The following is a 13,956-nucleotide window of genomic DNA, read 5'->3' as shown; positions in this document are numbered from 1 at the left end:
TGCTATCGGGAGAATTCTGTCAATTGTACACAGATATCAAGTGCCTGCTCTGCACCAAGCGTTGGATGAGTTACTATGGTGAATTGTTCAATTCCACTTGTTACATGTTTTATTGTGTCATTTAAACTCTCTTTCTAAAATGCAGTTTTCTTTGTAAAGGGGCAGTTTTAATTTTTAAAATTTTATTTATATTTTTACATTTTCTTTATTTTTTAATTGGAGTATAGTTGATTTGCAATGACTCAGGTGTACAGCAAAGTGATTCAGTTATATATATATATATATATATATATATATATGTTCTTTTCCAGATTCTTTTCCCATTTAGGTTATTACAAAATATTGAGTATAGTTCCTGGTGCTCTACAGTAGGTTCTTGTTGTTTATCTATTTTATACATAATAGCGTGTATGTTTTAATCCCAAATTCCCAATGTATCCCTCCTCCCCAAAAGGTGCAGTTTTAAAACAAATCACTTGAAAAGAGATGGTGAGAAGGTTGAGATATTGACTTAACAAACCAGAAGCACACACACACACACACACACGTGTGCGCTCACTCAGACCCTTAGAGAGGTGTAGAAAAACAGGTAGAAAAATAGATGGGGCGATGTAATTTAACTGAAAGAACTGAATGAGAGAAATTTTTGGATCCAGGGAATTTCTCATCTCCGTTAGATAGTACGTGTTCATTCTACTCTCTCTTCAGCTTCCGAGCACGTCCTGCCTTGGTTCCCTTCAGGTTTTTTTTTTTTTCTGACATCTCCTCCTGATGCCCTGCTCCCTTGCCTTTCACCTCTCTTCCTGCCCTGCAGGAGGAGATGGTAGTGGAGCTTGCAGACAGGCACCGGGCCCTTGTTCAGCTCCGGCTCTGGCTCTGGCTCTGGCTCCCCGCCCTCACGCTGCCCTTGCCCGCATGGCGAGGGCTCATACAGTGCTGCCCGAGCCAGTCCAGACCCACCCATGGAGAGAGAAGGGAAACACTGCAGACAAGTGTTTAGAAGCTTTGATGTCAATCTGGTAGAGGAGTTTTGTCTATTGAATCTAACAAAATATTTGGTTGGTATTTTGTATTTTTCAAAATGTCATTTCTCTAGTAATAGATCATTTTGTTTTCCTTTATTGTATTATCTTTTTTTAAAGTTTCATTAGAAGGATAATGGGACTTCCCTGAAGGGCCAGTGGTTAAGACTCCGTGCTTCCACTGCAGGGGACACGGGTTCGATCTCTGGTCGTGGAACTAAGATCCTGCATGCCGTGTACAGCGCAGCCAAAAAAGAAAAAAAAAAAGAAGGATAGTGAATACTTTTTTTAAGAGCATATATCATAATATGGTCTTTATGAAGCTCTTGATCCCTGAGTTCTTGAGATGATTAGATGAATCTAATCTAAGCATTTCTAACTATGAACGAAGGTGTTTATTTATTTATATTTTTTATTGAAGTATAGTTCATTTACAATGTTGTGTTAGTTCAGGTGTACAGCAAAGTGATTCAGTTATACATACATAGATATCTACTCTTTTTCAGATTCTTTTCCATTGCAGGTTATTACAACATATTGAATGTAGTTCCCTGTGCTGTGTAGGTCCTTGTTGTTTATCTATTTTATATATAGTAGTGTGTATCTGTTAATCCCAAACTCCTAATATATCCCTCCCCTCCTTTCCCCTTTGGTAACCATAAGATTGTTCTCTGAGTCTGTGAGTCTCTTTCTATTTTGTAAATAAGTTCATTTGTATCATTTTTTTTAGATTCCACATATAAGTGCATCATATGACATTTGTTTTTCTCTTACTTTGCTTAATATGATAATCTCTATTTTATCATCTTTTAACAAAGCAACAGGCCACATGGAATATGGGGCCTGGGGAGAGAAAAGGCAAAAACATCAGGTTTTTCACGGTAGACATTTGAGAAGCACTGGTCTAACATACCCTGAGGTTCTCTAAAGATGCCCTTGGATTTCCTACCTTCATGTCTTTGCCTATTTTTTAGCTAATACTGCCTGTCTTTTAAAACCCAACTGTAATATCCTCTCCTTCATGAATTTTCCCTGAACTCTTGCACTGAAGTTCTTTGTGTTTCTGCTGAAACCTGTGACCAGTACTTATTGCAAGTTGGGTCAGTTAACATTCTGTACAGGTGTATTCACCTCTCTGCAGCACCGCGTTGGAGGCTGCCCCTGAGAAATACAGCGTGATGGACACCTGGGTTAGAAGCCTGACTCTTGTCATGTGCCAGCTGAGGGACCTTGAGTCAGTCAACTAGCCTTTCTGTGCCTCAGTGTCCTTATTCATCAAATGGGACTCTTGTTAGCACTCAGCTCTTAGGGTTGCTATGAAGATCGAATAATCCATGCAAAGAATTAAGTGGACAATTCCTGGCACATACCAAACACTCAGTAAATGACTGCTATTATGTTTTTCATTATTAACATTAGCAGCATGTTTAGAATATTTTTATTGCCTTTGTTCAGGCAATACAATCAATCATCTAATTGTTTTGCTTTGAGGAAAAAGAGATAAGAAGAAACTCCCACAGATCCACTTTTTGAAGACACAGGTAGAAAGGGTGGGGTGCAGAAATATGGAGAGTGATTGGATTTCTGCAGATTTCTACTGGGCCTTAGAGAGCTAGTTAGGGCAGCTGAGGCATCCTGGTTTGGGCTCTGTGCACATAACTTGAGTCACTCTTATGATACTTTTTCTTACAGACAAAACTCACAGTACCAAAAGGAAAATGGGATTAAAAAAAGAAACTTGAGAAGAAGGCAAGATATCTAAAAATATCCCCATCAACAAAATACTTGGCTGGAACACCTGAATTTTCTGAGTATAATTTTAGTTAGGTAAACATTGAAAAGATATATTTTCCTAAAAAAGGAAAGGGTAATTTTATAGAAGATCATCATTGGCAGGAATCTTCAGATTCAGAAGATCAATTTTGCAAAAGATTTTCCTTGTTTTAAAGAGTAAGTAGATGTGAATTTGAACAAGTTGTAATAATGGTGATCAATACCTAACTGCTTAACTGACAAGATTTACCCCCAGATAGGCTTCTTTGTAGGATTATTATCTAAGAATATAGACATGTAGATGGTAACTATGGTGCTTGATCATGTGACATTTAAATGAAATGATGGTTTTAATGTGTGGACTAAACAAGTACATATATTAAAACCATATTTATGGATATATAGATGTCTAGGATGTGCTTTATTGGGCCTTAAAAAGTGGGTAAACTCTCCTCAGTGTAAGTGGAAATATATTCAGTATATAACTAAATTAAATGCCAAGCAAAATGGTGTTGAATTTAAGGGAGTGGATTATGGTTTTGTGGTCAAATTATTTTGGGTATATTGAATGTCAGTTTGAAAGGGAGACTATAAACAAAATTCTGGGAAGAGCTAGGAACAAGATTTAATAGCTGCTTAAGCCCTTGCTAGACAAGGTTATTAATACAAAGACATAATTTAGTATAGTTGGATGCTAAGAAAAACAAAGTAATACTCAGAGTATTTAAAGCCTTACAATCTGATTCTCTATCTGTAGGTGTACACACACACACACACACCACACACACTCAACATTTGTTAACATACCCACCAGGTACATGCATAGATCTGAATAAAAGGAACGATAAACATTTTTGGAAGAGAAGTTAAGCTGAACGCACACACCCACTTTCAATAACAAGGTCTGTGAGACTTGAAGGGCACAACAGTCTGACAGGGGAGTGGTGAAATCATCACAGACTGTTGAGTGATTCAAAATGAGATCAGACAAAACACTTTAAAAGTGCACTGTTCGAAAGAGTCCAATGTTAGAAGATAGTAAAAAGATGCCCTAATTCGGTCTGTCCCACTTCTAACTTTTAATGCTTTCTTTTAGCTTAAAAACAGAAAAGTATAATATATACAGAAGTACTAAAAGTTCGGCCTGAACGCTAAAGTGCTTATTATTTAGCAATAGCATATATGATACTCGTGTCCTTGTTGTAGAAACAACAGAAATGTTGCTATATGTCTTGGTCCTTTCCCGCTACTAGAAATCAAAAATGAAGAAAGAGCTTAGGGTTCAGAACACTACTTAAGAACTGGCTGGTAGATTTGTTGTTAAAATTTAAGTTCTAAACACACATATCCAACACAACACACCTTGATTTTGTAGCCCAAATGAAAGAGGATTAAGTTCTCCCCCCCGTATATAATGTCATTATAATTGGATAAAAACATATGAAGATGATGGGAAAAGGGTAAAGGATTCTTTGAGAATTATTAGCTAATGTATATAAAAAAGAGACATTGGAAAGTGACTGGCAATATATTTTCATAGACAAGCCCTCAAAAATAGTCAGCCCAGTCTCAAAAATCCTCTCGAGTCCAATAAGCAAACTTCTAAAACCCCACCCCAAAAAGGGGGGACATTGGGTGAGAAGCAGCCTCCAGAAGAGTTATTTTTTACATTCTCCCTGACCCCCCGATGGTAACTTAAAAACTGGTGAGCACATACAAACTCTCTATATCATTTGGTTTCTCTTATATTCAAAGGCAGTCAGGGTGCTACATAAAATAAATCAAATTGAGAAGAAAGGGCTCAATACATTTTTCTAACAGTTTCCAACATATGCTTTTTTCATTTAACCTGCAGTGATGTGGGTGGGCATTCCTGCCCACCTTTGGGAAACTTTGCACCAGCCCTGGGAACTCACCATGCCCTGGAGTCAGCCGATGTGACATTTTTGGATAAACCACTGGTTAGGTTCACGACCCTATGTATCAGCTGCCTGGAGCCAGTTCTGCCAGAGCCCTCCCTGATCTGTAAACTGTTTCTCGACCAGCACTGTACCCTCCGAACTGTCCAAGTTCTCGTGGCTCAAGGACCACCCCATCCCATGTAACTGCTTTTATATAAACCTCATAGAAAATTGGCTTATGCTAACTTCCTTATAATTCCTGCTTTCCAAAGTATGCTATTTGATACCAAGTCTACTTACCTGCAGAAAACAGAGAGGAGGGGTCATTTGTCCAGTTCTCAAAGTTTGCCGTGGTAGTGAGACAAGATTAAACCACTTCATTTTCCTCAGGAAGTAGTGCTGGTGGAGGGGTGCTGGCCATGGGTGACATTTGCCTTGGTGCCTGGCCCACCGCTAGGGGGTAGAAGATGTTACATAAACATCTGTTGCATGAATGAATGAAGAGTTATGTCAAAGTAGGCTCAATTTTGGTACTACTCTTTCTGCATCCCTTCCTTAGCAAGTGGCCACCTAGAGTGGCCACAGCCCCACAGGATCTGCAAAAACCCAGGAAGAAGAGAAAGGATGGGAGTTTAGTGACAAAAGAATAAAAATGACACTCTGTGTTGAGCCGTCTTTTGAATGTTGAGCGTCTGTACAATATTCGACTAGCCTTAAACTATTCAACGTGACGTACTGGGGGAAAATCGTGGCATTTTGAAGACAAACACAACGGTGTCTGAATCTTAACTTTGCTACTTACTAATATTTAAGTAGCAGAGCAGATTATTTAATCTCTCTGAGGCTCAGTTTTCCTTCACTGAAATGGAGAAATTACCTTTTGCCTTGGAAGCTTGTTCTGAGGTAAATCACTTCATATAGTGTGTGCGTTGTGTCTCAACAATAGTAATGACAGTTTTCTTTTTTTTTTGAGTATCTTCTAGATGCCTGGGTCAGGGCTGGTGTGTATCCAGACACTTTCATTAATCTTCCCACTAAATGTGCAAGGTGAATAATTTCATTCCCATTATGCAGATCATTAAACTGAGAGTCAGTAACGTAAAGGGATGTATACAAGGTCACGGAGCTGAAAAGTGTGAGAGAAGAGACTTGAGTTTAAATTAATCTAACTCCTGAGCCTAAGCTTTTCTTTACCCTGATTAATAAATATTATTCCTTCCCTTGCCCGAAAGAAATGGAAGTAACCCAATTCTCCCTTTCCTAGTTAATCTGTTTGCCCTCTTCTAGAGGGTAGTAGCCCTATTACCCACAATAAACACCAATAGGCCCAACTGTTCTGTTCATTCTGCTTACTTTTTAAAAATCTAACTGTGGGCTCCATACATAGAGTGTTCTTGGCTATTATTACTGGATCACACATCTTTTCAGTACATCTCTTCTCTGTTATCTCAGGTTAGATACTGCAATACTGAAATCCAGAGAGGTTAGGGGATGCAGTAAACTTTTAGAGCCATTGAGGTAACTCCGGTTTTCTGGATGTGTCAAAGTACAACCGTTTCTATCTTCTGTCCCGAGCAGCATGAGAGCAGAGATTCTTCTGGCCACGCATCGGTGTATGATGTCAGTGGGAACTCTGAATGTTAAGGGTGGAGACGCTTAGCTTGGATGATCTGCCTTTGGAGCTGTTAGCAGATCTGGCAATGCTTAGACCCATCGCTGAGTCAGAAGGATATGAACCTTGGACTTTAAGTGTTGCCTTTAATTAAATGAGCCTGGCCCCAATTAGATTCTGGCAAGTCAGCTATTTAGAAAGCACTCGTTCTTTGGAAATCTTCTGACTTTCCCAAGTTTTGTTTTTACTCAGCATCTTGGATTTGTTTTTGTTTTCCCCTATCAGATTTATAATCGCTTGGATACAAATTGCTGTGGGTTCCGACCTCGGAAGGAAGACGCCTGTGTACAGAGTGGACGGAGGCTGAAGTGTGAAAACCAGGATGCCGTGGCTCTAGCCCACATCGTCCAGCGAAAGCAGGACCCGAGGCACTTGGTCTTTATAGACAACCAGGGTTTCTTTGATAGAAGCGAAGATAACTTGAACTTCAAACTGTTAGAAGGCATCAAAGAGTAAGTTTCTTGATGTAGTAACATCTGCAGGACATTACATTTCTCTTGAACAGGTAGTAAGGTCTGGAGAAGACTCACAGCCTGTGTCTGATCAATTTAGCCCTTAAAGAGAATCTGGGAATGGGAGCCCAGAGAAGGGAACCAAACCCAAGGGGAAGAGAACAAGGGTGCCGCCAGGTTTTACCGTCACTGACCCGCCCGTGCAACCTACAAAGGTCCTGCTGCGTTTTCACCTCCATCATGTTGCTTGACCCTCACTGTGAAAATCCGTGTGGGTGAGGTTGGAGTCATGTGGAGGTCTGTGGAATAGGAAGCAGCACAGCAGGGGTGAGCAGGTGACAGGGGCTCCATTACCAGGGCACAGGACCGGGGAGCTAACAGACGAGCTGATATTGACAAGGCAGTATGTCCAAAGGCAGAATAAACTCAGTGACTTTGATCAGCGCATGGGAAGTCAGAGCCAGTCGGCTGAGTAGGACACGGTGGCCAAGGACGATGGCTGTTTAATTCAAGTAGGAGGGTTTCTGAGCATTTGAAAATCCTTCCATAGACATAGATTATGGGGAAAGGTATCTTGAGCTTACACTCAAGAAGTATTTGGAAATATAGGAAACTAAGACACTCCATAGTGGCAGGAACCTCACTGCAGAGTCTGGGCTATTCGCCCCCAACCGTGGAGGTTGAGGCTACATTTCAGTGCTCCCCCCAGTAAGCACACTTCATAGTCTTTGTACCTTAGTGAGAAATCGGGGTCACTAAGAAACTGGGGTGTGTGTCTGAACTTGAAGATAGAAGGGTGCTTTAGTGAAACAGTCAACCAGCCTTTTGTGAAACTGAGTGACTGCTGGGAACACATGAGCGAGCCGAAAATTGAGGGTAGAAGCCAGGTCTTCCAAGTCGAAGCCCAGTAATTTTTCTGTTCCTATTTCTCTTGTTAGTAAAACTCTGAAGCATATTTCAACAATTCTTCCTAGCTCCATGAATTAGGTAATGTGGATTTTATGGTCTTTTGACACTAGAGACAATGAGGGTTTCAGGAGCCCCACTTTCATGAGTTTTTGTTGTGTCTTTCCCTGTTAATACTCATTCTTCACATCTCTTTGTGGATTGAAGGTAGAATATATGGATTCTCTTAGATTCTCTCTTCTAAGTGTCTAAGCTCAGGAAATTTTATGTGTAGGAAAATTTACATACCAGAGGCATCACTTACTGAGTTGGTATTATGGGGTCTTCTTTAAATCCTTGCATTTCCTCTTAGAATTAAGTGTATGCCTGGAGAATCCATCTATCCTATACATTCATAAAAATATGAATAATGTTTTATTTATGCTTTCAAAGAAGATTTAACCTTAAACGCATTATGAGGAGTAATGAGTTTAAAGTTAAATCTTCTTTGAATATGTACTTTACCCATTCAACAGCAAAAATGAAGACTTTGCTAACCCAGATTTATGCATAGAATATTTCTATTAATCAGTGTAATGCAAAGTCAGGTAATTTTTTTGATTTTCCCTTATGAAAAGGATTAGTCGCTAAAGAGATCCATGGTTTTAGCAGTTTCATCTCATACATTCTGCCACAGCTAAATTAGTTCAAGGGCCATAGAATTGATAAATCATGGATTATTAGTACTTCATAGAGCAAAAATTCTTACTTAATTAGTACTGTGGTCACTAAATTATATAGGACATGTCTTCGGGGAGCTCAGAGAATCTGATTAGCATCTTTTAAGCACTTCCAGCTCTGTGGCCTTTGGTCTCTCTGCAGCATCAGAAATGCTGCAGCACGTGGATTTGCTGTATTCATGCTCCCTCAGTGCTATCCCCAGCTTGCTCCACTGACCTTTGGAGAAGGTGCTCAGAGGCCTGAAACTCCTGGCAGACTGTACTCTTGAAACAAGTATAGGTTCTGTTTTAGTTTTTAAGGAACAACTAAGTTTACTATTACACTCCAATATTTGTACTGTGCTTTCATCAGCATTTTAATGAAAGCTTGGAGAGAGGCCACATTGGAGATTCAGCAAAACATTGCTGGTAATTTTGAACCAGAAATTTTACTAAGTCCTTCAGATAATGTATCTGCTAGACCCCTGGCTTTATTCTTTCTAAATGAAGAGCGGAAATCTCAATGTACTCTCTTTAGGTAATTCAGCAAGGATCCTTCTAAATTGACCTCAGGTTTTCCAGAGAGATGCTTCATTGTGGAATGCCCTGGGTCTCAAACTTGAGTTTTGCTAAATTTATTTGAAAATAATTTAGTATTCTGGTTTAATAGAATGTTCCCAGATTCTTAGAAATCCTGAAGTATTATCTGAACCAAAGGCAGTTCTTTATTTAATTGGGCATTTTGGAATGATTTCTTTCTTTTTACTACATACATTTTGGATTATTTCTCATTAAATTCAGTCATGCATCTTCTCCTCTAGAAGAGTACTTTACTGAAATTGTCAGCATTTTTCTTCTCATATTTCCTTGCATAAAACCCCATGTTGGCACTTACAAGGTTACGATTCTACTTGACTGATTAAAGTGGTTTCTATGGGTGCAGTGGAGCTTAAGATTGAGGAAAGTATTTTTCCAGGTTATCAGAATCCATTCTAATTCCATGCCTCTCTTTGCCTGCATATAATAACCTTAAGTTAGACATTGGTATTTATGTCAAGTTCTCAATGGTATAGAAAACGCAGTTCCCTTGAAACCTATTCTTCTAGTATGTAATTATTAAGAGATGTGTCAGCTTGACAGTGACAAAAAATGTTTTGATTCTCAAGGTATTATCTGATAGTGTGATTTCTGCCAGATTAATGAAGGGCAGAGCCATTGGGTAAGGCATAATATTTCCAAGCAATTATGAAGAATGAAATATCATTTTCTCTTTTTAGGTTTCCTGAATCCGCAGTTTCTGTTTTGAAGAGCCAGCACTTACGGCAGAAACTCCTTCAGTCTCTGTTTCTTGATAAAGTTTACTGGGAGAGTCAGGGAGGTAGACAGGGAATTGAGAAGCTTATCGATGTAGTTGAACAGAGAGCCAGAATCCTGCTCACCTACATCAATGCACACGGGGCCAAAGTGTTACCTATGAATGAGTAGCCAAAGGTCTTGTGGCTATAGAGTTCTACATATATTTATGCATCTTTGTTTTGGGGTCAAGTACACAAACCTCAAGTCCTTTTAGGGATGAGGCAGTAGCGATGAATACACAAAATAAATGAATTTAATCAAGTAGATATGACGAGTCTGAGCGCTATAAGCAGACTCTAAAAGCTTTTACAATTATACTGCTAAAAAAGGTTTACATTTTCCTTTAACACCATGACCTGTGAGTTGCAACGTCTGAGCACAGAATGTTTGCAATTACTATCCCAGCTAGCCGTGTTAAAATATCTGTTGTGTCGGTTAATAGGACAGTGCGAATCAGAGGTGGTGACTCCTTTAATAATTTGCTGCTCTAATGGGACCGGTTCTGGACGTCCTTCTGTTACTAATTGTTAGAACATAGAGCAGTCTGGACACTACCCACAGGCAACTCTGTGTTGGAAAATGGAGGCATATGATCTGCAGAAACCTCAGAGCCTACAGTAATTCTTAGGAGAAATGGTGGTTTATTTGTAAAACCCCCAGTGTATATTCTATTGTACCTATAAATGATCAGCCAGCTCTGTGATCCTGAGTGCAAGAATTGCATTTTCCATTCCTTTTTAGAAAGGTATTTGTTGCCAGTATAGAAACCATCCATATCCGAAGATTTATACATCAGGTAGTTTTGCTGTCTCGGTTTTGCTCCAACTTACGTCTAGTGGCTTAGACATTCAACAGTTATAAGGTATTTACACATGTGAAACTATACTTACAGAGTATCTTTTTGTTAAGTGGATGCTCTTTTTACACTTTTTGTCATCTTTACCAAGGATATGCTATAATTTCTGTATATTTCATTAATAACAGCGGATTTCTTCTAATTTGTTCCGTGTAATTATATTTAAACTGAATTAATTGATATTGTCCAGATACTGACTATAGGACCGGATATTGAATGTGTTTAAATATATTGTTTGGCTTATTCTAGTATGAAAAATATGAACAACATCAATTAAAACCCGACGCTGATCAATTCTCCTCAATGAAAGCACGTGACTAGAACTGAAACAGCCAAAATTATTTAGGCTCAAATAATTCTCTCCGAACTCTACCAACTTTTTAATGAGGTAGAAGGACGTGAACACATAGTATTCCTGCGTTGAGTCTTCAGGTCCTTGAAGGGGTCCACATCATGGTGTTTGCTAGATGGTCACATAGAGATTTCAAACCCTGAACAAATCATTATTACCCTCCCCCCATCCCTTATTAAGAAGCTACTCTACTGACTTCTTTCAGTTTAAAAATACAATTTAAGAATGTTTATAATGTATTCTATCCTCTGTTTTCTCAGGTCTGCATGTTATTCCTAAAGTGCCCCCCATTTTCTGTGTTCTGATCGAGGGTCAATATCACTGTAGATTAGAACTATTGAAGACATTTTGATAAAGGCTAAGATATCTATAGATTATAATTTACACCAATGAATGGGGGCAGGATGTCAAAATAGCATGTTGAACACAAGAGAAGACAGACCAAGGGAAAAGGGATCATTCAATCATCTAATTATAACTTTTCTAGGGTCGCATTCAAGCCCTATTCTCAGCACCTTCCTTTGCTGGCTGACCCTTGGAGAGCTGGTCTTATGACGATCTTCTCTTCAGTGTGCCCTCTGTAGCCCTGAGTGCCTCCCCTGGTCCTACACATTCAGTGTACGCTTGGACCCTCATGAGTCTCCACTTCTATCTGCTGTATTTGGGCTTTTTAAGATCCCTTTATGTCTCAAAAATCAGCACATTAATGAAAAATTGGCCTAACGGAAGTCTGGAGATCCAGACTCTACTTTAAAATAACTCTCTGTCAAGTTGCCTTATACCTTGTCTTATCCATGTGGCATATTTGCATTTTAAAATGCTTTTTATGGAATATACCATCTTATCCAAATTTGTGAAATTGATGCTGGGAATTCCATGCTCCTCAGAAGCGGCTTTAATTTTGCATCTCAAACTACACCATTTCGGGGTAGCTTGGTCCTCCCACTAGTGGGTCTGATTGTAAGGTCCAGGAACACATGTTTATTTTAGTCACTTTGCTTTTCAACAATGTATTTTGTTTTGGAATCAGTGAATAATTCATGCTGCATTATTTTTGAATAATGGATGACTGAAGGCCAGGCTTTTCATTCTAATAAGTAATACTCTGCTCTTACTGAAACTAAGGGAATACTCTGTGCCTTTCAGATATACTCGTTATGCTGTGGTTTGGTTCACATAGCACATTATGGGGTTTATTTGTAACTTGACAAGTTTAAAATAGAGCAATTTACCTGGGCAGACATACAAAAGCTTATTCTTATGTGATTATTTTTTAAGCTGATATTATGAAAATAAATATCTAAAAAATGTATAATAAAAATATTAGAAATTAAAGATGTGTGCTTTTTATTCTGTAGGTGGTTTTTTTGTTGTTTTGTTTTTGTTTTTGTTTTTTTGTAGATGGGTTGCTTTTCAGAAGTGAAGTCTAGGAGAATGTTTGCTGCCTTCATCCATGATAAAAGAAACAATTGAATAGTCAAAAATTATACTGGATTGTGTTTGTGTATGCATGTATTTGATATCATTAACAGTGATTTCATGCCTTCTCTTGGTGTACATTTAGCATTGTTTTAGGTGGTATGCAAATTAGTTAACAGGTATCATAAACTAGAAGAAAACACTAATTTGGGGTTTTCTTTGCTTTGGGTGAGTCTTACCATTATGTTTAAAGTTTTCTTTATAGTATTCATATTTATTAAGCTTATTAGGCACCTGGGGAGCTTATTGAAATATAAAATGTTTTAGACTTATGCTCAAAATATTTATAATCCCTGAACTTATATAATAGCCTGTTTATACCATTGTACTTTTCAATATACATTAAATTACAGCTAATGACTAAAACAACCTAGATGTAGATTCATCTACACACTGTCTTATGAAATTCTAATGTTTATCTTAGCACAGAACAAATAATGCACATTTAGGGCACTAGTCTGAAAATATGATATGGGAATCGTACATGGGTCAAATAAAGATGATGAAGACCTTTCTCTAAAAACTAAATAGTGTCATCAAGAATTAAGAACTTTTATGAATGAAAGATGATTTGACTTGTCAGAGAAGTTTCCGGACACTTGGAAATAGCCAGAAGTGTTCTTTCAGTGCAAGGCTGGGCTTGATTTTTGATTGAATGGACTATTTAACAGTGCTCTAAAGCAGAGGTTAACTTGTCAGTTTTTATCCCAGGGAGATGCAAATAATTTCTGTCTGGTGGAAGAGACAACCCTAATGGTTTTACCGTTTATTACCCTGTTAGACATTAACCAGTTTTTATATCTAGTCCAACAATCTTATCCCAACATAGCCTGTAAATATTTAGCTTTGAAATACTCTTTGAAATGATTTTACCATCTTACTGGTTCCCTTGTTAGTTAATTATTTGAATAAAATCTTTGACATATGTTCATTTTACATTTGCATAGGAGTTGCAGTTCTACCTTTTTGCAAATTTTGCTTTAATAAATTTTTGACTGCAGAGCCATATAATTGTATTTTCTTGAGAGTCATGATTTTAAAAGTTTGAAACTTTAACAACTTTCAAAACAGAGTCACATAATTTTAAGAACTGAATGCTACCATTTGATCAACAGCTTAAGTTTATTTTCATTTAATCCTTTAATTTATTAAAAATTATTAGTTGATCATCTACTTGAAACGTCTGACTCAGACGGGTTACTGGCAGACTTTGTTTTGTAGCCTAAAAATTCACATGGTATGTGAATGAAGTCACAGGAATCCTTTTTTACATCAGCGCTTCATATGGTTAAATTAGTTCAACATTTTTTTTCACCTTAGAAAGGTATCTTTTTACACTCATGTTTCCAAAGTGCATTTAATTTGTTGATAAAAATATACACAATTTTGCACACATTAAGAAACCTCTATGCATCTTCTTTCTAAAAAAAAGTAATGTGTATTTCTTAGCAGCACTTGTCAAGATTTCTAAAGCTTTTGAGACAAAGAG

General features: G+C 38.0%; 1 protein-coding gene across 3 annotated transcripts in view; it reads left to right on the top strand.

Annotated features, from left to right (window-relative positions):
- Positions 1 to 12,323, top strand: part of GASK1B (golgi associated kinase 1B) — a 57,366-nt gene extending 45,043 nt beyond the window's left edge. For all 3 annotated transcript variants that reach the window (XM_068542385.1, XM_068542383.1, XM_068542384.1), the window contains 2 exons: positions 6,594 to 6,820; positions 9,702 to 12,323. In XM_068542385.1, coding sequence (XP_068398486.1) covers positions 6,594 to 6,820; positions 9,702 to 9,909 — 435 coding nt within the window. In that variant the 3' untranslated portion in view covers positions 9,910 to 12,323. The remainder of the gene's footprint in view (positions 1 to 6,593; positions 6,821 to 9,701) is intronic.
- Positions 12,324 to 13,956: the final 1,633 nt, after the last annotated feature.

This window comes from Eschrichtius robustus, chromosome 4, assembly GCF_028021215.1.
Source record: "Eschrichtius robustus isolate mEscRob2 chromosome 4, mEscRob2.pri, whole genome shotgun sequence".
Classification (NCBI taxonomy): Eukaryota; Metazoa; Chordata; class Mammalia; order Artiodactyla; family Eschrichtiidae; genus Eschrichtius; species Eschrichtius robustus.
The sequence above is the reverse complement of the archived record's forward strand: the minus strand, read 5'-3'. Positions and strand labels throughout refer to the sequence as shown.